This window comes from Urocitellus parryii, chromosome 8 (genome assembly GCF_045843805.1).
Source record: "Urocitellus parryii isolate mUroPar1 chromosome 8, mUroPar1.hap1, whole genome shotgun sequence".
Taxonomy (NCBI): Eukaryota; Metazoa; Chordata; class Mammalia; order Rodentia; family Sciuridae; genus Urocitellus; species Urocitellus parryii.
The window spans coordinates 32,256,551-32,281,684 of record NC_135538.1 but is presented as its reverse complement, the minus strand read 5'-3'; the positions used below and the strand labels follow the sequence as shown (position 1 = coordinate 32,281,684).

Sequence of the window (25,134 nt, the reverse complement as noted above, 5' to 3'; positions counted from 1 at the left end):
TATAATTTGAATGAATGATTGGATTGATAGAGGAATGGATGAATGGAAAAGAGGATAGACAGAAACTGGGCAGACTCTTTCTAAAACACTGATAACCAGCTTTAATCTCATTTAGTCAAATATTTGGTAATATTTGGTAATTGAAAGCTGCTATCTAGTAAATTTCTTATGACTGTTGCTAATATAAACAGTGGATAATTATTATTATATTATGGGAAACTTTGTTGATGAATAGTTACTAACACCATCAATGCAAAACATCCACCTAATGTCCTTTGTTTGCTACTGTATACCATGGCAGAACTAGAAGCAAAAAAACTGTCTATATCTGGCTAGCTAACCTCGTATTTGAGTTCAGATCCAGGTATTTTATATTGAAAGGTACTTGACATCCTTCCTAGATATGAGTTATAGATCTTACAGTTTTTAACTTAAATATACATTTGACTTTAATAAGCAGTAATTACTAAAATAATTTTATTTGTCACTCTTTTTTAATTACATTTTAGGGCTTGTATCCAGAATCACATGGTATCATTGACAATAATATGTACGATGTGTATCTCAACAAGAATTTTTCACTTTCTTCAAAGGAGAAAAATAACCCAGCCTGGTGGAAGGGGCAACCAGTATGTAGCATTCTATTCATGGCATCCAGAGTACCCCCCATTATACCTATGTGATAATGGATCAATCTTCTTGTTCCATTTTTAGTTTTAAATTATCCATCTTGACTCTAAGGGCTGGGTTCTGAAGGTGTTTCACCACTATTTATTATTATTATTATTTGAAAAATTTCAACATTTGTTATTGTTCACTCTTATGTTGAAACTTGAGTTTTCTATTATAAATATATCCATCTAGAAATTACTTAGAAAAAATATCTGATTTTTTCCTCATAATATTTTCCAATTGTTTTAAAGGGAAGAAGAATCTTATAATTTCATCAGTTTGAAAAAAAAAAAAAGAACTTGTTCCTACTGCTTTACCACATGTTTTAATTTTTGAGGCAGATACTTTAATATTTATATATTTTTGCCTCTGCAAAGACAAGTTTTAATTATTATTATAAGTTTTGCAGCTGAAATTGTTGTTTCCAATAAATTGTACCATTTCAATGCCAACTAATTATCCTATCAATGTTCACTTATTCTCGGTTTTCTTTTTTTATAGATATGGCTGACAGCAATGTACCAAGGTTTAAAAGCTGCTGCCTACTACTGGCCAGGATCAGATGTGGCTATTAATGGCTCCTTTCCTACAATATATAAGGATTACAACGGGTATTAAAGCACTTTCAGATAAGGGCCCATCTAAGCAGGAATGATTAGGATTTTTTTTTTTTTTTGTCTTTTTGTTGTTGTTGTTGTTGTTGTTAATGGCTAGGGATTGAACCCAGGTCCATGTGCATGCTAAGCACATCACATGTTCTACACTGAGCTCCTCCACCCCGCCCCTTTTGTCTTAATCTTGATGGGAATTCTATTTTTCTGGTTGTTTGGGTCAAATACCTTGGAGTCATTATTTCTTCTCTCTCATCTATCATTCTGTCAGAAATGCTTTGGGTTGTAATTCACAATTGTTTAAGTCGGTTTTTTCACAGCTGTGATCAAAAGACCTGACAAGAACAATTGGAGGAGGAAAAATTTATTTGGGGGCTTCATGTATAGATAGCTGACTCTATTCCTTAGGGCTCAAGGTGATGGAAGGAAAGCAGCTGGGAACATGGCCCTTGGCCACCATGAAGCAGAGAGAGCCAGCTTCACTCAACAAGGACAAATAAAAAACCCAAAGGCATGCCTCCAGTGATCTACCTCCTTCAATCATACTCTACCTGTCTACAGTTTACCTCCAAGTTAATACTATCAGGGCATTAATATACTGACTAGGCTAAACCTTTTATAACCCAATCATGTTATCTCTAAACTTTCTTGCATTGTCTCACACATGAGCTTTTGGAGAATACCTAATCTAAACTATAACAAAGATGAATGTAGTCTCAGAATCTCCAGTATTACCCTTCTGGTTTGAGCTATATTCTACAATTGCCTCTTTATATATTTCTCTACTTCTTCCCCATTGTAATTTATTCTTATTTAACCAGCCAAAAAGATTTCTTTGAAATGCAAGTCTAATTATGGTCCTCCTTTGCATGAAAAATTTCAGTGGCTCCCTGGATCAGTCTTAAAAGCCTTTAAGACTCTCTGTGAGATGACAACCACCATCCTCAGACCAGCTGTCTGACTACTGCCCCCAATGCTCACTCAGACTTCCTCAGTGGATCTCAGCACACCAAGCTTACTTCCACTGTAAGGCCTTTGCACCAGCTCTTCCCCCTGCCTGAGATGACTTCTTTCCTGGATTCACATGCCCACGCTCTCACTTCTTTCAATGGTTCTAAAAAATTCTCAATATTGTCTTACTTCAAACACACCCAGATTTAGAATTCTAAATCACTCTCAGCCCAGTTTCTCAGGGTCCCTTACTCTGCTGTAGTTTTTCTTTTTTCTAAAGCATTTTTTTACCCCTAAATGTACTATGGAATTTGCATATTAACTATATTGTTTGTTTCTTGTCTTCCTCTGTGGTAATATAATCTTTGGTCTACGCAACTGATAAATTTTGTTTCAAATGAACAAATAGTGTCTGGCAATAGATGCTCAATATGTATAAATATATAACTGAATAAAAATTAATAAACTGAGTGTTTAGTTGGGAAAAATTGAAGGAGAGAAGGACAAGGAAGAAACAAAGCATTGTACATTTACTATACAGTGCTGCAAGTGTATTATATATAAATATTGAAACTAGTGACCCTTTGGGTATACTGAATACCTTTCAATATTTTGATCATATAGGATCACAAAATAGGTATCTGAAGATATTAACCTATCATCCTGAGGAGGAATAGAATGGAATTATTCTTGATTCAATTAGTTTTTTAAAATTATATTTATTCTTTTTTTTTTTCAGTACGATCTCATATGGAGAGAGAGTCTCTACTTTATTAAAATGGCTGGACCTACCCAAAGCTGAAAGGTAATACCTAGTATCAGAGAAGTACCGGCATAATGGGATACATTTGGGCCAGAAATGGTGTCGCAACCCCTTGCCCGCAAGGAAGACGCAACTCAGGAATCTTCTTTCAGCAGTTTATTCAGGCCTTTGTTTTGACATGTCTTTTAGCTTGTTTCTCTTTCTACTACTACTCCTACTACTACTACTACTACTACCTCACCCGAGCGCCCCAGCCTTGATAAAGCACATAAAGCCCCAATGCACAACTGCCACGTGGACTTTTCTCATAGGGTGCCAAGTCACAGCGTGCCAACTCATTCTGATAAGGAGTTGTTTGTCACAGACTACAGCGGAAACCAGCGCCATCTTGTAATGGCGGCCACAGTACACAGAAACAGCTCACCACAAAATGGAATTCTTTCTTTATCCTTACTGACCATTTTTGAAAATACTTGCTATTGCCTTTTAATGGGCATTTTTCAAGAGTTACTTCTGAGGTCTGGTGCTCTTGAAGACATGGTTGACAATGACTATTAATGCAGAAATAGAGCCAGTGCAAGAGAGAAGAGGCAAATATCACAAAGGAAGACGTGGGAGATGTGGAAAGATGTGGGAAGATGTGGGGCAGAGCTGAAACTGGATCTGACACTCACCTCTGAGGACAGACCCCAGGAATCAGGTGCTTGAACAGCCTGATAACAGGCTGGAGTCAGAGTCTTCTGAAAGGGAATTGGAAGTAAACAGCACACCAGAAACCAGACATCCAAAAAAGGGCTTGGTGTAGTAGAAGAGAAAGCCAGCAAAAAGTCAGAAACCAGGAAGAATAAAGGGCTTGGGCATACCCAGAGACGTCCTAACTGTAAGAACAAGACAGATTTTCACAGCTGAGGCAGACCAATGCTTGTATCCTGGCAGGTCTTATTTACTTCCTGTTAGGAAACAAATTCCAGTTGGGACCAAGTGCCACCATGGGCCTGAATAAGGAGAAGGCCAGAGAGAAAAAGAGTGGCCAGCATTTTCAAGATCTACAAAACCCCAGATTTTGCTGCAGGTTTATTCCAAATTTTTAATGTCTTTCTGTTTCAATTTTTACCCGTAGACCCAATTTTTATACCATATATGTGGAAGAGCCTGATTCTGCAGGACATGACGAGGGGCCCGTCAGTGGCAAAGTAAGTTTTTATTTTTAAAACAAATGGAAAACCATCTAACCCTACCCAACAAATTTTTTTTAAAGTATCCTCTCATTTCTACTGTACATAAATATATCTGATAAATACATGAGCAGTTCCAAAATAAATGAAAGTCTAAAAAGATCTCTGCTTTTTTAACTACAAAACAATTTAAATTCTAGAAAGGACAACTGACTAATTAACCACATCTTGATCTTTTAATAAACACTGAAGACTTCAGTGTCACTCTTTTATTTCATAAAATGAAAGCATCAGGGTTAGATACTGCATGAGCCAATTCAGTGTGCTAATGTGGCCCAACTCTAGCTAAGTCACTTGCAAGTTCTCTGTGGTATATCCAGCTGTCTACTCATACATGGTTGCATTCATAAGTTCCTTATAATTAGACAATATTATTGCCTTGGGCACATTCATCATCCTCCTGGGCCCCTATTTATCATTGGAAGAAACTCTAATATTAGTTTCTTCATTAGTTAGAACATTCTGCTATGATTCTCCATACAAATATAGTCCTTAAATACCGCTTTCAGCAAAAAATAAGTCATTTTCTGTCATGAACTCCACCAAAGCATTTATGGTCTTGGACATAGTCAAAGCTGCAAAAAAATCCCATGAGTATGATGGCATTTCCCTATCGCATGGAAACTCATTTAAGAATTGTCCTCAGTTGGAATGCAGGCATATGTATTCTGGCTGCATGCCTTTGCTATTTATCAGAGAATTTTTTTCCTTCCTTCCTAATACAGAGTATCATAAAGCAGTGAGTCTATTCAGAACTCACCAAGACTGTGAGCCTCTTCTGTATTGCAGTACCACTCTAGACTATATCACAGAATGTTACCCTAATTCAGTTTACTCTAAGGGTAAACGACTCAGTAAGGAACTAAAACATATTCAGTATTTCTTTTTTTCTAGTTTAATTGTTATCCATGTTTGATATGATTAATTCGAGAGGGGATGTTCTATCTGTATTTATCTGCCCTCTATAATATAGCTGGCTTAGGTTAGGTATCAGTTCCTTCTTCCCACCCCCATTCAGTGCTCTAGTTTAGCACCCAAGTAAGTTTTAATTCTGAAAAGCATTGCAAAAGAAGAGATCTGGATGCCCTGAGAAGTCTATGAAGAGTTCTGGTCCAGAGTGGGGTGAGAATTGGGACTGGCTAGTGGGGTCTCCTCTGAGTAACAAAAAGGAAACATAATTTGAAGATGACCCAATTGAGGAAGAAGCTGAGGATACCAGAGGAACACATAATGAACAAATGCACAGACAAGCTGGTGGTTAGATGACTCCATAAATAATGAAAACAATAAAAATAACAGCAGCTAACCTTTATCACGTGCTACTCTGTGCCAGGTACAGTTTGAAATCCTCTGTAAGTATAATATCCCACCAATGTCTTGAGAATTGGGAACCAGAGGAGAGAGCTAAGAGGAAATTCAGAGAAGGCAGCACCAAATCATGCAGGTGTTTTCAGGCCACAAAAAATTCAATAGGAAGTATTGAGGTGTTATAATCAGGAAAATGAAGGACCAGATTTGTGTGTATTTATAGATCATTTTTATTGTATAGAGGGAAAGTGGGGAGAAAATGAATAGCTTTTGCAACATTCCAGAAGGGATACAGTAGTGACTTGGATACTAGGGTAGTGGCAACATCATGGATAGAAACAGATACATTTGAGATTCACTTAGGAGATAGACTTGGTGTGACTTGGTGTAAGGTGGGTGAGGCGGGTGGTACAGATGATGAGTTTCTGGTTTCTATCTTACTCCAGCAAGTAGATAATGATGGATCCATTTACATTAATGAGAACACTCTGGGGAATAAGTTGAAGAGAGTTGCTTATTTGCAGTAGAGGGACATCCAAATGAAGATGTTCAGAAGGCAACCGAATGAATATTTAAAGCTCAAAGGAAATAAAGATCAGAGAAGTTTGGTAACAAATAGAAGGTGCCTGGAAGTAGAGATACTCCCAGGATGGAGTGAATACTGAAAACTGAGGAGGAATAAAGACCAAGTTTCATTTCTTAAAAAATTTTATTTGTTCATTTTAGTTATACATGACAGTAGAGTGTATTTTAATATATTATACATACATGGAGTATAACTTCCCATTCTGTAGTTGTACATGATGTGGAGTTACACTGGTAATGTATTCATATGTGAACGTAGGAAAATTATGTCTGATTCATTCTACTGTCTTTCCCATACCTGTCTCCCCTCCCTTCGCTTCATTCCCTTTTGTCTAATGCAATGAACTTCTGTTCTCCCTATCCCTGCCCTTGTTTTGTGTCAGCATCCACATATCAGAGAGAACTTTCAGCCTTTGGCTTTGGGGGATTGGCTTACTTGACTTAGCATGATAGTCTCTAGTTCCATAATTTCCTTTCTCTTTATGGCTAAGTAATATTCCATTTTGTGTATATACCACATTTTCTTTATCCATTCATCTGTTGAAGGACACCTAGGTTGGTGCCGTACAAAGCTTCATTTAAAACTCAGGAAGAAGAGGCAATGGAGAAATTTGAAAGACTTCATTACTTTATTATTATTATTTGTTATTTTTAATCAAATACCTTAATTCAGGATTAATATGATATATAAATAAAAAGTAAAAAGACTATTTTAGTTTGTTTTGGTCCATTCACTAAGCTTATTAAATTGTTCTAGATTTTTTCATTATCAAAACACTTCTTGCTCTGCTATCCTTTTAAAGCCTACTTTAAACAAGGCTAATATTGTGCTAAGAATTTCTAGGGTTAAAGAAATGGTACCTTTACTGCCAAACACCATGTTGAAATGACTAATAAAGGAAATAATGAGTAAATATATAATCAGAGGTTTTGTTGTTGTTGTTGTTAAAAGAGGCCATTAAGGTTAAAAAATTGTGAATTATTAAAATTTGGTAGCTTAAACAATTTTAAATGGGAAGATTATTGTGGTATCATATAACTTGAAAAAGCTTAATGAAAGCAGGAAATAGAGGATGTTAGTATTTGGATGGCAGGGGCAGGTAGGAGAGGCATTGGAAATATAGTAAAACCAAGAATTTCTTAATGCCAAATTCATTCCGATGATTGTCAAAGTATAGAAGATGAACTGGTTGCAGAGTGTACTGACTGGTTATGAAAGACTTCAGATCATGTTCTACATACTTCAATAAGATTCAACTGTTATTCCTTATTGACAAAGAAATTATTACTTATTAGATGGAATGAAAAGTTGGGAAGAAAAAGTTCGGAAAAGAAAAATTTAAAACAGATTGGCTTAAATGTTGGTTATATTCATGGTGGGTGAATTTCAGAACACTGAAGAAATCTACTTATTCTGTCTCCATGTGGGGGTAGAATAAGTGCAGAAAGATGTTGTATCTTTTGAAAAGAAGATCACTGCAATGGCTGTAGAGAGCTTCCTGCCAACTGGATCTTCTACAGCCTTGAAATCAGCTTTACAAAGAGGGCCTGCTGGATCCAAAGCACAATTGTTCATTAGGGTTCTTGCCACTTAATCATTATACCAGGATTGTACTGTTTTCACAGTACAGGGTCCACTGTAAGAGTAAATAGTCATGGTTTCATGGGAGGAAACAGTTTCTAATGGTGTTTACAACCCAAATTGGTTTGCCTCACCATTGCAAGCATTATGTCCTTATTCATTACCTTACCATACCAAAAGCTGCTCTTTGTTTTATGGATTGTGTACTTTGTGAAAGACTTTAAGGTTAAGGAAGGAAGATTGCAAGTTGAGGCCAGCCTGGATACCTAAGTGAGACCCTGTCTCAAAATAAAAAATAAATGCTCTGGGAATATAGCTTAGTCATAGAGTATCCCTAGATTCAATCTCTAATACCAAAAAAAAAAAAAAAAAAAAAAAAAAGTCTCCAGGTTTAGAAATCTTGAGAGGTTTAGGAAACATGGAAGAATCTTGTACTGACCTTGGGAGACAAATACATACACAGATGGTGGTAGTGTGCCAGGGTGCTAGAATAGGAGGCTAAGATGGGTTCTTAGTGTGTTTGGGAGGAATGAGTAGAATGACTATGTAAATGGGAATATTATGCTGTGAAAACAGGTAGAAACCTCATTGACAAGTCAGAAAGATCAGGAAAGTACCTTGGAGTCAGTGGTGAGTTTAGCAGCAGGTCCAGCATGGGTTAAATCCTGTCTCTTAACAGTGGGATCACGAATATGTTATTTAATTTCTTTAAACCTCAAGTTTCCAGGCCTTACAGATGGAAGTTCCAATAGTATATTCATGCCTGTTTGCTGTGAAGATTCCATGTGATAATGCACAGAATCTCTTAAATCTGTCTGGCTTAAAAATTTTTTTCTAAAAAAGAATAAGAAGGAATAGGAAGAAGTAGAAGGGAGGGAGAGAAGCAGGGGGGAGTGGGAGGGAGAGAAGGAGGAGTAGAGGAAAAAAGGACAATTATTGTTATTATAGTATTATGAGAAATTAAACATGTTCCCCAATCCAATGCTGTTACACTTTCTCATTTACTGAAAAAATTACTGAAAAGTTTATATCAGCAAAATTTACTTAAAATTTTAGGTCAGTGCAATGTAGTGTGTGTGTGTGTCTGTGTGTGTGTGTGTGTGTGTGTGTAGAAAAATCTAATAAGACAAAGAATATAAACAATAAAATATAATGAACTTCAAGTGATATATTTTCTTTTAGTTTTCTGTACATGTGTGTTTACTAAGAAATACTAAATATATTAAAGGACAAAATCAGGATTATATAATACTTATGGGTGTGTATACAGTTTGTTTTTCACTATTGTGAGTATTTTCCTATGTTTTTGTTCTTTTAAAAATGTTTTGTAAGGGCTATAGAGTATGTGTTCTAAAGCATTGCCATAATTTATTTTCCCCAGAATTCAAATTACAAATCAACAATGTGATGACTATCTCTGCATATAATCTCCATGTGTACCCTAAGTTTTTACTAGGACAAATGCCCAAAAGTAGAATTATTAAATTCCAGAGTATGCTCATTTTCAACTCTCTGGTTACCCATTGTCACATGATCTTCCAGAATGAATATAGCCCTTTGCTTATCTTAGATGCATCTGGGATCCCCCGTTCTACTATTAGCAATTCTTATGAAAACATTGACAGTTGAAAGTGTTTATTTGACATTCAACATTGCTTCATGTATTTATTGGCTTGTATAGCATTTTCCTTTATAGGAAATACAGCTCAATCCTTTGTTTATAGATATTTAGGGAAATGGTATTTGGTAAATGTGGTAGCATGGGTGCTGGCCTCTGAAGTTCTATTTCAAAAACCCACCATTTTAGAGAAAAAGAATGCATTTAATTTTTACTTGATTAAATAATTATTTGGGTAATTAAAACAATTCACGAAGACTATCTTAATTCTGTTTTTTGTTTGTTTGTTTATTTTTAGTTACTTAAAGCCTTACAGTTAGTGGATAGTACCTTTGGATTGTTGATGGAGGGCTTAAAACAGCGGAATTTACACAATTGTGTGAACATAATCATTTTGGCTGACCATGGTATGCTTCTTTTTTAAATCATATTTCAACATTGATTATAGTTTGTCATTTTAGGGATCGTACAAAAATAATGATAATTTAAAATCTGCATTTCTACACCTAGAAGCTCTTGAAGAAGAAAAGAATGAATTTTCTGGTAGATTATGAAGAAAAGAGGACTCAATTAAAATTTCTAATTTATTTATTTAACATTACTCAAAATCTTTCCACTTACTTTTTTTTTTTCCTGTAAAATGGAGTTGAAAGTACTTAATAGGGATGTGGTTGGGTTGTTATTCAATCTGAAAATAACTTTTTGCAGCCTTTTTCAGCTAGTAATTCCATGTAGGTTGGCTGCAATTTATTATATTGGCAAGTTCTGCCACTCTTTCTTCTTTAATTTGTATGTTTAACTTAGCATTTTGTCTGTAAAGTCCTGTCCCCTCACATTTCTCTGCTCGAGGTTAATTCTTGAGTTTGGTAAACCTGATCTTTAAAGGAAGTAAAATAACAGCTACTCCCTGTCCTGCACATAGAATGCATTCGCATGGTTGTAAAGTACTCATTCATTCCACAAATATTTGATATTTATATTTAATATTTAAATACTATGCAATCCCTGGTACTCTACTATACTGGTGGTGTTCATAAGTTCATGAAGCAGATGGGACCCTTTTCTAGCTAAGGTGGTCAGCTCTTTTCTTGAGAAAGACATTCAAAGAGAAACTACAACACAGTGAAAAGAACAGGGTGGGGTGTGGGAGTGGTTTGCAGAACTCTGAAACACAGTACTGTGTTTTTTAAATTTCCAGAACGATCCCCTAATACTTTATTGTTTTAAAATCAGGGGATCCATTTTGTTAAAAGTAGAAGTTTACTTGCAGTCTGAACACTCTGTCAATAAAAACAATTAATGATAATAATAATAATAATACATGAATATGCTCCTTAAAAAAAAAAAGATTTGACTGCCAAATCCTTTTGGAGCACATGCTGCTGATTTAAATTTAATTAATACCTTTGAAAAAAAGACTTATAAATTCCTACATTCCTAATGCATTATTTAATAAAAGTACACATTGCTATTTTAATTTAAAAATGTATCATTTGTCTTAACAAACAAATCAGATATTATAAAGACATGTAATTGTCGTTTATACACTCAGTGGATTTTCTTTTCTTTATTTTTTGAATTTAGGAATGGATCAGACTGCTTGTGACAAGGTGGAATATATGACTGATTATTTTCCTCAAATAAACTTCTATATGTATGAAGGGCCTGCTCCTCGCATCAGGACTAGAAATGTACCCGAGGACTTTTTTACTTGTAAGTATGAAGATACTCCTATGAAAGGGGAAAAAGGGGTAAAACTGAAAGTGAGTAACCATAACCAAGGTTCTGAGAACATGTGGGGACTTTCTCATAAAGTCCTTTCCTTTTTGGAAAGATCACATAGAAGCCAATGAGAGATTCCCATGATTAAGCAGAGTCAATCTGAAGAGTCTATGGTAATATCTAATATTGCTGAGTTAAAATATATCCTACTCTATTCTTAAGTGCTAAAATAATTCTTCATTTGAAATCATCTTTTATTTAATTTTGCCATATCATAGTTATCAATAAATATGTGTCAGAGTCACCTAGTTCTTTACAATTTTTGCTGTTGTCCAGTATCAATTGTAATGTAATTGTTTTCTTTTGAAACAGTTAATTCTGAAGAAATTGTTAAGAAACTCAGTGTAAGTATATAGTCTCCTTAATATATCTAAGTTAATGGTGATGACCTTAGTCTGGGTTCTGAGAAATTTATATCATGTATTTCTGACACTAAGCTACTTGTAGTTTATTTTTTATTCTTCATCAACATGCATATTCATCTTAGTTTTTATTTTCTAGTTGACACCAATATAGGAAATTAGTTTGGGGAAACATGGACCCTGACTCCTAGTTTTCATTGAAAGGGATGATGTCCTTTTCAAAAAGGCTTGCTTTCTTTCTTTCTTTCTTTCTTTCTTTCTTTCTTTCTTTCTTTCTTTCTTCTTTCTTTTTTGATATTTAGTTTTTAGTTGTACACAGTACCTTTACTTTATTTATTTATTTTTATGAGGATGGAACCCAGGGCCTCACGCATGCAAGGCTCTACTGCTGAGCCACAACCCCAGCCCAGGCTGATTGTTTTCTCTGATAAGCAGATGCTGATCCATAGTATGTGTGTGTGGTGGGAGTGTTAGGGAAGAATGACAGAACTTTGGATTGTGCAGAGGGAAGTGAGGGGAGGGGTGAGGCTATGGGGATGGGAAAAAGCATAGGATGAGACAGACATTATTACCCTATATACATGTATGATTACACTATTGGTGTGACTCTGCACCATGTAACAGCCAGAGGAAGGAGAAGTTGTGCTTCATTTGTGTACAATGTGTCAAAATACCTTCTGCTGTCATGTATAACTAATTAGAATAAATTAAAAAATTAAATTTTTAAAAAAGGGTATGCTAGTGAGCTTTAGGTCACACCATTTCTCTTAGTTTTTGTGCAACTGAATATCTAAAATAGTGGGTCTTAGACTCACGGAAATTTTGTTTGTTTTTTCATGGTGTGGGAAGTTGAACTAAGGGCTTCATGTGCTGTACCACTGAGCTAGACATCCAGGCCCTAGACATCCAGGCCCTTTGTATGGTAGTTTTTAACAGTTCTATACTTAAAATATATTCACAAATATATATCTATGATGTAGAATTTATGAATTTATTATTGCTTGGCATGAGATTAAATTTATTTAAGTATAAATGCACAGCAGTTATATTAAAAATGGTGAGGATGGAGTGCAAGTGCCTAAAGATAAAACATGGGGTAAAGAATTGTTAATGTAATTTGGGACTCACTGCAAGGTCCAAGCAGGAGTGACTGGAGCAGAAATCCTATAGAGTGTTAATCACTCTTTTTTTCCTCTTACACTAATCCTTTGATCTTAAGTAAACCTGATAGACAATCTTGCCCCCTACTGGTGAAGAGTAGAACATGCTGAATTTAATCTCCTGAGCCAACCCCACCTCCCACCAACCAACAAAAAATCTACCAGGTTTCTCCAGAATTAGTGCACGCCACTTTGACAAGTGGAATTTTTAAGCTATCTGGAATTTTCCCTACTCATTTACCTACCACCCAGGACTACAAGTTTATTTATGCTGAGTGGAGGGGTACTTCAAGATTTTCAACATGTGGACTCTCTCAATCCACATACTGTTTTATTTTTGTTACCTCACTTTGTGATCTAATATAGATGAAGTTGTGTTGGTGAAGAAGGTCAAATCTCTAATAATCCTAGTGGTGCAAGGGGATCGAGCACCACAGATTTTGAAAATTCCCTTACATGGCTTCACAGTTATAAGCTGAGTCTGGATCTACAGAGCCCCCAAGGAAATGAGCTACCATTTTATGTCTCATGTGGTAGTGCCATTCTATGGGTCTACATTGACCTTTTATTGGATAAAGATAACTAGACATGAACTGGCAACTATTTAAGTTCCACAACCATCTGGCTACATGAGTGACATCAGCACTGACTTTGTTCTTAAAGTGACCAAATTTTATCTCAACTATGGTGTCTTCATTCCAAGTTCTCAAATGTAAATAATAACTCTATACTTCTTCAGAAGTTGGCATTGTGCCCCCCAAGTTTCTGTGGGTCTATTCTAGCTATACACCAGGAAAGGGAGTGTGACTAATTATTGTCTGTTGTCCTCTGGAGCACATATTATCCCTTTACATTTGTGAGGAAGCTGCACACTCCGCAGCTGCCATCATGAACCTGCCTGGAAATCACAAAAATGTTGTCTTAAGAAGGAAGTAATGACAGTTGAAAAATAGAAAATAAGAAGCCTGAAAAAGATACCAAAATAGATAAGAAAAAAGTTTGATAGATGTACAATAAATACTTTTATTTTTCTTTTTTCATTCCGTAATCTCTGTACACTCCCATTTTCTGTATTTCTCTTAAATTTTGTTTTATGAAGTTGTATTTCATAGCTTCTCATTTTTCTTCTATAAGTTGAATGTGAGATTATTGGTGACACAGACTTGCTAATAATATAGATGAGATATTATGGTTTAAAATATATGAGAAAATGAGGAAATAGAAGAACTTTCATTTCCTCATGGTCTTACTTTTTATGTTTAACGTTTTTTCTCTTGTTTCTCAAGGAGGTCATGTGAGAAAGTTTCTTCATAATTGTTTCCTACTTCTTCATTTTTCTTTTCATTAATAGGTACCAAGTAATTTGCATTTTATACTTTTAAAATATGCCATAAAGTTACAGTAGCAATTATTAGAGAAATAACATTTTATAAAATTTTACTCTAATTTGAGATGAATCCATAAATTTGTTTCACAAATAGGAATACTATACTTGGTTTCAAAAGCTGTTGAATTGATTTGAAAACCAAGCAAATGTTTATTTAAAAGCTGTGCTGGGAAGGGATTATTAGTGCAACTAAGCTGATTTTTAAGTTGTGTTTTCATATCTACCAATATCTCATATATTATTTATATATAATTTAAAAATGTAATTGCCACTCAAAATTGAGACATATCTGTTTTCTGTCAAAACAAGAGGGGGGATTTATGGTGGCTTAATATATATACCCAGGAATAAAACCATAAAACATCAAATATCTGCTCCTAATTTAAATCAAATTTTAAATTTCAACCTAATTATTGTTGCAACAATTAACATTTATTTAGTGTTTGATTATGTTGATTTAAGATTTACTTTTTTTTAAGAGAGAGAGAATTTTTTAATATTTATTTTTTAGTTTTTGGTGGACACAACATCTTTATTTTATTTTTATGTGGTGCTGAGGATTGAACCCAGCGCCCTTCGTATGCCAGGCGAGAGCACTCCCACTTGAGCCACATCCCCAGCCCCTTAGATTTACTTTTCCTATTTTATTAGCTTGAACTTAAATCTCCCTACTTTTAAAAAGTGCCTCATTAGAAAATTTTTTACTTATTTTGCATATTTTTTCATTGGATAAATATTTACCCTTTTTTCAGTGCCAAAAACCCGATCAGCATTTTAAACCCTATTTGACTCCTGATTTGCCCAAACGACTACACTATGCCAAAAATATCAGAATTGACAAAGTTCATCTTATGATGGATCCACAGTGGCTGGCTATGAGGTTTGTGTCTATTTACTTTATTTATTTATTTATTTTTCATTATAAATTTACTTAATCTTACCCCACTATTATGAGCATGTAAATGTTCTTGAGTTTTGGCATTTCCTTTCTGCTTAGCACTTCTCCACTTGAAGTTATTATTGTTTGATGACTGATCTCAGCATTCTAATCTTTACCACATAGATGAGAATGAGGAAAAAACTTGAGAGTGTACCAGCCAGTGTTACAGGGATATCAGAAACAGCACATTCCTAACCCCAAATGTGCTATCCTTTGAGCGACTGAATGATTAGAAGGCTCTTTAAGATCTTTGTCATCATTGTGTTTGTTATGAAAGAACCTTTTTATGGTTGTAAAGCCAAGTTAACCAATTGTAACATTTATTTCTTATTTTTAATTATAATTCATGCTGATCACTGAGCATTTGCAAAATATAAATGTTCTTGAGAAAATAAAGACCAGTATGAATCACTCCATCTCAAATAACCAGTGACTTCATGGATCAAACAAAATTTATCAAATGCTTGCCATACTTATCAAATGCAGGTCTTGCTTCAGGCATTTGGAATACAGACAGGATTTCTGCCCCCTTGGAGTATAACTGCAATGGAGAAGACTATTAATGACCCAGGAAACAAACACATATATTTCTTATAGCTAAATGAGTGATTCTTTTCTGAATTTTATTCCTGTATTTGTTTCCATGTGCTTAAGTGAATGCAAACAGAATCAGGATCATGTGGAATTTTCTCCCCTCACTTATATGTATGCAACCTAATTCCAGGGGATTACAATGACAGTGGAAATACAGTGGCTAAAAGATATTTTTGACAAAGAAAGAGGCGCTGAAAGATGACAGAGAGTTGGGCTCCAACAAGTAAGCGCAGGATAAGGAGCTGGGAATTTGGCAGAGCCTAGTCAGCCAGCAAGTATGCAGTTCCACATTGGGTTCACTAGATGGCACTGGCCTCTCTCCTTTAGATCTGAGTTTCTTGAACCTTTGTATTGTTGGTGGCTGTACTGTGGCTCAGGACAACATCTAAAATGTGAATAAAATAAATTAACAAATTAATGTATGTGAATAAAATTAAACTTATTAAACGCTAAAATTGTTAATAGTTTGGGTATATGATATATAATACATATGGAGATACATTCTCAAATATTTACTGTTAGGGGTCTATTAAAGAGGTTAGGAGTCCACAGATGCAGAATGAGAAACAGTTATGGAAATAAGAGAGTGTAATCAAAAGCTCTATCCCTATCCCTAATGCCAATCAATGCCAATTTAATGATGAGAACATGATTTTGAGAAAAAGGAAAAAAAAAAGTTTTATTGCTTTGCTAGCAAAGAAGAAACACAGGGGACTCCCATCCCAAAGGCTGTGACTCTAGATCAGGAGAGAAGGGACTTTTAAAGGAACTTCAAGGGTTACATTTCAGGTGTGCTCTGGTAGGGGGCCCCAGGGTATCCTGAAGGCGTGTTAGGATTCACTTGTTAATTTGGGAGATATTCACTTCCCAGATTCTCAGCAGGCATCTGCTTCCAGTACTGGGTGTGTTCAAGGACAATTAACTAGGGAAAGAAAAGATAGCACTGTCTCCCTTATCTTATTAGGGAGGGGGAGACAGGAGAAGAACGAATAAAAAACATTTTTTTTTTTTAATAAGCCTTAGAGCAGTGAGGGCTGCATTCAGAAGGTGACAGAACCACTGTTACAAGTGGTTCACAACAAAATTTTGCAATATTTACTGTCTTTTCTCATTGAACTAGGTGTAGGAAATGGAAATATTTTTAAAAAATACTAGATTTTTCTGAAAATAGAAAGATAAACATGGGACAAATTTTAGAAAATTTTATTACAAAGACTTGGTTTTTAAAAAAAAAAACAACAACCTTTTCCATCTTTCATAATGAACACTCTAGTTTCTCACACAGAATTTAAAACTTAGTTATCTGCAATCAAATAATTCCAGTAACACTGGGAAACCAAATGTCTGTGCAAGAAGACTGAAATATATTTTTAGCACAAGTTCTACCCTATAGGAACAATTTTGTTGGAATTCACTAAGATAAGGTGTTGAGCTGATGTCTTTCCCGTAACTGAATTGAAACACCTTATAAATAGGATTCCTACTGCTTTCCATATTACAATTTATATTTATTTCTTTTTTCTTCCTACTAGTGGGTAGAGTTGAGCATAGACTGGTTAGAGCCATGATTTATATTTAATTTTTGTGGTTTACTTTATTTTGTACTTAAACTGAGGGAGAGTCATTTTGATAAATGTTGATTTTTTTTTTAAAGACACTAGACTACTGTCCTGTGCTCACTTGTGCCTTCAGTGCAAATATGAACAGAAGTTGTGTGTGTGTGTGTGTGTGTGGGTGTGTGTGTGTATTTCCCTGGGAGGTGAAGTGTGAGGAAGCAAATGAAAGAACCCTTTTAAGGCCAGCCTTTGGAAAATGGAGTCTTATTCCTTCAAAGACCAAATTTGAACCTGTACAATATTGTAACTTTAAGAAAATCTAGGTTCATGTAGCAGTACTTTTTTTTCTAAGTATGAAAACCAACTGTGCAAAAAATTGCTGACACTGTTCAATTCAATGATTAACCATGGCAAAAGATAAATTAATTGAATTTGAGAAGTTATTCAAGTAACAGAGCAATAGCCTAGGAAAGAAAATCCCAAAAGTTAAAAATAAACTCTTAATTTGCAGAATATACTAGTTACTCCTTACCAACTGTTATAATTAATTTGCCCTGAGTATTCTTTATTCATGTTTTTATATTATTCCACTGGACACCTCCACTGTAAAATAGAAATTAATTTTCCTTCCAAGTGCCAAAGATTTATTCCTAAAGCACTTAAATGCTTAAAATGACACTAATCAAACTCTTCTTAATCACATAGTCATTGACATACAAAAGTGCAGATGAGCTTGAAAATAAATTCTTTTTCTTTAATCTGTCCTTTTTCATTATTGCTTTGTCAATGTCTAAGAGTGCAAGAGTTTGAATTCTATTTTTAGAACCTGGAATTCTCCATTCTTTTGTCCTACCTTTCTACTTATTACTCTATGGTTATGAATTCAAGCACGAAAATAAACACATTTATGCTATTGTTGACAGGAAAAAAATTACTTATATAAAAACAGAAGCTATATTAATCCATTAAAACTCATTTTACAATTAGGGCTCATATCAATACTTTGACCAGTGTATGATAATAATATTTCTTCACAGGAGAAAAGGAAGTTCATACTGTGGAGGAGGCAACCATGGTTATAACAATGAGTTTAAGAGTATGCAGGTAATGTACTCCTGTATTAAACAAATGTCAATTGATCTTTGTGATAAGCAATGTCCAAAACTCTTGAATACATCCTGAATAGAGCAGATAAGGGCCCCTCAAGAAGCCTTATTCAAAGAGGGGATGCAGACAAAAGGCAAAACAAAGGAATATATGATTTGATATGTTAGGTGAAGTGCCATGGAATACAGAAAAAGTGAAGCCGGATAAGAAAGTGGAGTATGTTGGGGTGCCCTGGGGACAGGATGCAACTTTAAAAAGGGTAGAAAGGGTTAGAATCACTGAGGTGGTATTTGAGCAAAGACTCGAAGGTGGTGAAGGAAGTAGCATTTAAGTATTCAGAGAACAATGTCCTAAGCAGAGGACACTGCCAGTGCAGAGGCCCTAGGTTAGTTTTGGAGACAAGAGGGCCTTTGGCTATTGAAAGGATGCTGGACTGTGGCTGCTGCTGATTTGGAAGGAAGAGGACAGTTTGACTTGCTGAGTTTGATATATTTATTAAACATGCAAATAGAGATATTGAATATGCAGTTAAGGAATCTATCTCAGAGATGGAAAAAAAATTTAGTCTTAAGCACAGAGATTATTAAAAATGTAAGACTAGGTAAAATATTCAGGGATTGAGTATAGATAGGAAGACCAAGTATTGAAAGTGGAACACTTCTGTTTGAAGAAATTGGAGAGAAAAAAATTATGAGCAAAGACCTAGAAGTAGAGGCATCAGCAAGGAAGAAAGAAAATCAGAAGTGGTGTATGTGGAGCCCTGAAAGTTCAAGGAAGAAAGTCTACAGAGGAATCTATGTGATCTATGTGTAAAATGTAGCTGAAATTCCTCCATAGTCAAAGCTTTATAATTATTGCATTCTGATTGTCTTATCTAGTTCTATTTGTCACATACACACAAACATATGCACATACTCCTTTCCAAATGGGAGAAAAATGTTAGGCTCTTTATGGAACATACTGTCTCTCAATGTTGCCATGGTGAGTTATATCACTTTGTAAATACCTGAAAAATCTCTGGAAACAGAGCTTTTCTATTAATTAGGTTACTATATGATAATGAAATTCATGACTACAAGAAAAACATGCCTCCAATTCTTTGCTGATCATCTTAGAAAAATTATGTATTCCTCGTTAACCAAAAAGAATTGTTTATCCATATTTGATAATTGTGTAAGATTATAAACAACTAGAATTAGATTTGTTATGAATAATATAATTTTAGTAATAATTAAATATAAATCAGAATACTTAGTTCTTTTCATCACAAAAGTAAAGGGATGAGGTATTTGAGAAGTGAGTGAGTTAGGAAGGTATGCAAAAATTTAGAGCTTTAAATGTCAACATTTCTTGTCATGTATTTGAGCAATGATATGAAAAGAATATAAAAACATCATATGGTATTATACAATAAATTTCTAATATGTAATTTCTAGATTCTATGGAATTGTGCTGATATCAGTTGTCCACTGTTGCTTGTGTCCTCCTAGTTGTTGACTTGAGAGGTGTTAGGGAAGCAAGGAGAGAAAGGTAAACACAGCATTGGATTAGAATAGATACAACATCACAGGTGGCAGTGGTTTAAAAATCATTTTCAAATCTGGAAAGAAATCCTTATAGAAGCCGAAGATGTAAATAGGAGAGTTGTTACAGAGGAAAAATGATGTCTTTCCCTAAAATTATTAATGAATTTAGATTTTATCTAGTAATTATATAACTATTACTACCTAGGCTCTCTTTTTGGCACATGGACCCAGTTTTAAAGAACAGACTGAAGTTGAACCATTTGAAAATATTGAAGTGTATAATCTACTGTGTGGTAAGTATATAAATAAATTCACCAGCAAAAGGTGGATAGTTTTTTAATATAGAGTAATTTGAAACTGGGGACAAACTGAATTCTAAGGCTAGATGTTGTGCATTAAGACAGGAAGTAGAAAAGATGGGGAAAATTTTTATTTATTATCCAGAATTATTCAGCCTTAAGAGTAAATTCATTTTTGTTTTCTTAGTAATGTTAAACCTTAGATCTTAGGAAACCATGCTTTTCTATCAGTTAGTTGCTATATGATAATTTAATAAAAGTCAGAAAAATAAAATAACACTTCCAACTTTTCAAAGAAAGATAAACATACCTAAAACACAAATACTTTCTTGTAATTCTAAGGAGAAGTCTCCCGGCATAAAAGATGGTAAGAAAGTCCTATTTGGCTAGACACCTGTTATTATACTCAGGTTGAAGAACTAAAAGGAATAGGAGTCTTAGGGAACCTAATCTACTTTCAATCTACATGATTGCCTTAGTCTATTGTACTCTCAAATCACTTGCCTGGTAAGGCAAGGAGAAAGCTGCTGTTTCACTGTTAGATGGATATAAGCATACGCACAATTATTTCTCTTAATCTTACTGTCCTGTCATAATTGAGGGTGGCTTAGAGACCCAAAATTACCCATTTTAAAATAGTGTTTTGTAGTCTTAACAACTAAATTCTTGTTTCCACAGCTGCTGGGTTTGCGGCCAGGGTTGTTGGCCCTTTGTGGAAATAGTTAGTAGAACTTGAATTTGAGGAGAGATTTCCCTTATGTAGTAGTCAGCAAGAGCCACGTAAAAGGCTATATTTATAAAATATGTTTATGTCCTGTCGTCGAGAAAAATAGAAGTTCTCTAAATATTAAGCAAAATTCACTAGTTAAATTTTTTAAAAGTATCCATTCTTAGAGAATTTTCATATAGTTAAGTAAACATAAGTAAGATTATAAATTATTTAACTTCTTTAAACTTGTTTTTACTTAAGAGGATAGCATTTTATTCTAAAAAACCATGGTATGCTTAAGGAACAAAGTGATCCTTTTAGCAATGCAGCTTTTCTCCTGAGGGACAGAAAAAGTTCATGGAAGTTCCTATGGTTCATCTATGGGGATTGAGCCAATGTGGAAAGACTAGATGCTGGAGCTCTGGGAGATGAAATTCAGTAAACTGAATGGCACATGCAGTACATGGCTGGGTTACAGCAGAAGTTATTAAATGAATGAAACAGTAGATGTTGTTTCCCATCTCCCACACAGGAGTCATTGCCTTCCAATTTAAAACTGCTTTGAACTTATTTGTTTAAAACAGATCTCCTACGCATTCAACCAGCACCAAACAATGGTACCCATGGTAGTCTAAACCATCTTCTGAAGGTGCCTTTTTATGAACCATCACATGCAGAGGAAGTGTCAACATTGTCAGTTTGTGAAGTTACAACTCTGTTGCCCACGGGATTTTTAAACTGTTCATGTCCTAAGACACAAGATGTAAGTAACAACTTCATGCATCCATAAGATTGTAAATGTAAAGGGGCAAGCTGGTCTATAACCAGGGTTCTGTTATGGCTTGGATCATTAAGTACACATGTGGTTTCTCAAAACCTTATCTGAAAATTAGAAATTCTAATGTATGCATTATAAGATTAAGTATGTGAATATACTTTGAAAATTGGAAAGCTGTATTTGGAAAGGAATTGTTAATCCCTCTATGAACTAATTGCCACAACCATTCAAAATAATCTAGGATCTCTTTTTGATTTGCTCATAACGATTCTTAAAGTTGGAGAATCAGATGGTCATGTTTGGCCTTTTAGAATAGAACAAACTGGAAGGGTGCAGGAATTGTAACCTGGCATTAGACACACTCACAAGGGTAGGTTCTGTGAAGTATTTCTTTGGGTAGCAGTGGAGAGTCTCTATCAGGCACCACTTAGACACTTATTGATAGACAGTATACACTGGAAAGATGCTGTTAATAGAACAGGGCTTGGGCTGAATACAGAAGTAAGACTTCAGATTCCAGGAGATTCTCAAAAAGGTGAAGTTCCAAGTGCCCTATAAGGGGAAGGAGCCTACTTCTTGGGAGCAACATTTTACTCCTCACACATCAGATAGAGCACTAAGCTCTAGGATATATACAGAACTCAAAAAGCTAAACACCAATAATAATAATAATAGCCCAATCAATAAATGGGCCAAGGACCTGAATAGACACTTCTCAGAAGAGGATATACAATCAATCAAGAAATACATGAAAAAATGTTCATCATTGCCGGCAATTAGAGAAATACAAATCAAAACTACTCTAAGATTTCATCTCACTCCAGTCAGAATGACAGCTATTATGAAGACAAACAACAATAAGTGTTGGCAAGGATGTGGGGAAAAAGGCACACTCATACATTGCTAGTGGGACTGCAAATTGGTGCAGCCAATCTGGAAAGCAGTTTGGAGATTCCTTGGAAAACTGGGAATGGAACCACCATTTGACCCAACTATCCCTCTCCTCGGACTATACCCAAAGGATTTAAAAACAGCATACTACAGGGAGACAGCCACATCAATGTTTATAGCAGCACAATTCATAATAGCTAAACTGTGGAACCAACCTAGATGCCCTTCAGTGGATGTTTGGATAAAATAAAATGTGGCACATATACTTAATGGTGCTTAAAATACAAAGACCAGCACCACTTTAGAGAATCAGATCACCTGGGTGGGTTGGGATTTCTGAACAAAACTGGAACCCAGGAGCTGTCAAGATAAAATGAATGTCAACATATATTTGATGCCAACTTCAAAATGTGATTGTAGAGCTAAATAAATACTGGTTGCCTCAGGTAAGAATTGCTCCTTGTGGTCAAGGGCTGGTGAAGACTTTACATTCTCTAATCTTCAAGATATCATTACACCCATACATAAAGAAATACCCAACCAAAAAAAAAAAAAAAAAAAACATTAAGAGACAAACAGTAAAACTTCTCAGTAATTATAAAATTATAACTTCATAGCAAAGATAAGAGTAGGGGTGTGGGTTTCCTACCTGATATCCCTAAGAACCTCAGTTCCAGGTTTCCACTACTCCAGATAACCTCAATAGAATGGCCATTAAATTATGATGATGATGATAATATAAAGTGGGCTTTGGGTATTTTATTCCCCATTTTAGGGGAAAAGAGGGCTCAGAGAAGTTAGGCAAATTGTCCAAAGTCACATAAAATTAGTCTATCTGACTGCAAACTTGGAGTTCTGTTCTATAAAGAATGTCTCTTTGTATACCAGGTATGGATCTAAGACCAGCATCTGCTTGACCTGGTGTTTGCCTAGAGATGCAGAACCTCAGGCCATAACCAAAAGGTTTATGAAATCATGATATTCACTTTAACAAACCCTGAAGAGATTTGTATGCACCTCAAACTTGAGAAGCACTGGCTGTCATCCAGACTCCATTGTTGATTCCAGCTGCCTCTTTGTCCCATTTTCAATTATATCTTTGCCAATTCCTACACACACACACACACACACACACACACACACACACACACACACAGAGGGAGAGAATGGGGGAGCTGTACCATCTCTGTATTTCTGACTAGAGGCAGAATTGGAATTTAAGTCCATGTTAGTCTGTTGTCTTTGTTCATTAGTAAACAAGTAAAGTTTCACTAGTAAAATACTTCATGTGATTACTGCAGAAGTAATAATAGCTTTTACTTTCTTCCTTTCCCTGTCTTGTTATCTTACAGGGTAGCCCTCTGGAAGAATTGAATGAAATGCTAATTTCTAATGAAGCTAAACTATCTGAATGCAGACAAGGATATCCTCTCTGTAATGAATGTCTCTTACTAATCAGAGAGGTATGGATCCAAGACCAGCATCTTCATGACCTGGGGGTTGCCTAGGGATACATAACCTAGGTTTATGAAGTCATGATATGTACTTTAACAAACCCTCAAGAGAGATGTATGCACCTTAAACTTGAGAAGCACCAGTTGCCATCCTGACCCCATTGTTGATTCCAGCTGCCATCAGAATGCTTTGTTCCATTATCTATTATATCTTTGCCAATTCACACAAAATGGAGAAGCAGTAGCATCTATCTGTATTTCTGAGTAGTGGCAGAATCAGAATTTCAGTCTGTTGTCTTTGTTCACTAGTAAACAAAGTAAAGTTTCACTAGTAAAACACTTTGTGTGATTAATGCAGAAGTAATATGGATCATTCTTTATTAAAAAAATATATTTTTAGTTGTTGATGGACATAACTTTATTTATTTATTTTTTAATGTGGTGCCGAGGATCAAACCCAGTGCCTCACATGTTCTAGGCAAGCACTCTACCACTGAGCCACAACCCCAGCACAATATTGATCATTCTTTGACATGTGTTATTACTTTAACTTCTTTCCCTTTCTCGTCTTGTTATCTTACAGTCCACCAATCTGGAAGAAATGAAACAAATGTCAAATCTCACTAAAGTTAGTCTGTCTGACTGCAAACAGAAATTTCCTCTCTGTGAAAAATGTCTCTCCGTACTCAAAAAGGTAGGATCCAAGACCAGCATCTGCATCACCTGTGGGTTGCTTAGAGATGCAGAATCTCAGGCCATAACTCAGGTTTATGAAATCATGATATGTAGTTTAACAAACTCTCAAGAGTTTTATAAGCATTTCAAACTTGAGAAGTACTGACTATCATCCTGACTTTGTTGTTGATTCCAGCTGCCATCAGAATACTTTGTCCCATTGTCAATTATATCTTTGCCAACTCCTACACATGGACACACAGAATGGGGGAGCAGTAGCATGCTATTTCTAAGTAGTGGCAGAATTGGAATTTAAACCCATGTTAGTCTGTTGTCTTTGTTCACTAGTAAAGAAAGTAAAGTTTCAGTAGTAAAGCATTTCAGGTAATTACTGTAGAAGAAATATTGATCATTCTTTGACCCATGTTATTACTTTTACCTTCTTCCCTTCCCTGTTATCTTATAGGCTCTCAGTCTGGAACAAATGAATCTAAGGCTAAATCTGACTGAAGAAGAAAGTAAGTCAGTAAAGTCTATGTTAAGTGTTTGATATTTAGAACTAATAAAACACAACATTGCTCTTTGGGGA

General features: G+C 35.2%; 1 protein-coding gene across 4 annotated transcripts in view; it reads left to right on the top strand.

Moving 5' to 3' along the window:
• The window catches only part of Enpp3 (ectonucleotide pyrophosphatase/phosphodiesterase 3), a 97,931-nt gene that overhangs the window by 46,647 nt on the left and 26,150 nt on the right, over positions 1–25,134 (top strand). For 3 of the 4 annotated variants that reach the window (XM_077801708.1, XM_077801709.1, XM_077801710.1), the window contains 14 exons: positions 510–629; positions 1,174–1,283; positions 2,974–3,039; positions 4,118–4,190; positions 9,624–9,732; positions 10,910–11,038; positions 11,420–11,451; positions 14,769–14,896; positions 18,144–18,210; positions 19,945–20,032; positions 21,332–21,510; positions 23,769–23,879; positions 24,454–24,564; positions 25,012–25,063. In XM_077801708.1, the coding sequence (XP_077657834.1) occupies positions 510–629; positions 1,174–1,283; positions 2,974–3,039; positions 4,118–4,190; positions 9,624–9,732; positions 10,910–11,038; positions 11,420–11,451; positions 14,769–14,896; positions 18,144–18,210; positions 19,945–20,032; positions 21,332–21,510; positions 23,769–23,879; positions 24,454–24,564; positions 25,012–25,063 (1,375 nt within the window). The remainder of the gene's footprint in view (positions 1–509; positions 630–1,173; positions 1,284–2,973; positions 3,040–4,117; positions 4,191–9,623; positions 9,733–10,909; positions 11,039–11,419; positions 11,452–14,768; positions 14,897–18,143; positions 18,211–19,944; positions 20,033–21,331; positions 21,511–23,768; positions 23,880–24,453; positions 24,565–25,011; positions 25,064–25,134) is intronic. The other variant, XM_026381187.2, reaches the window with a different exon arrangement.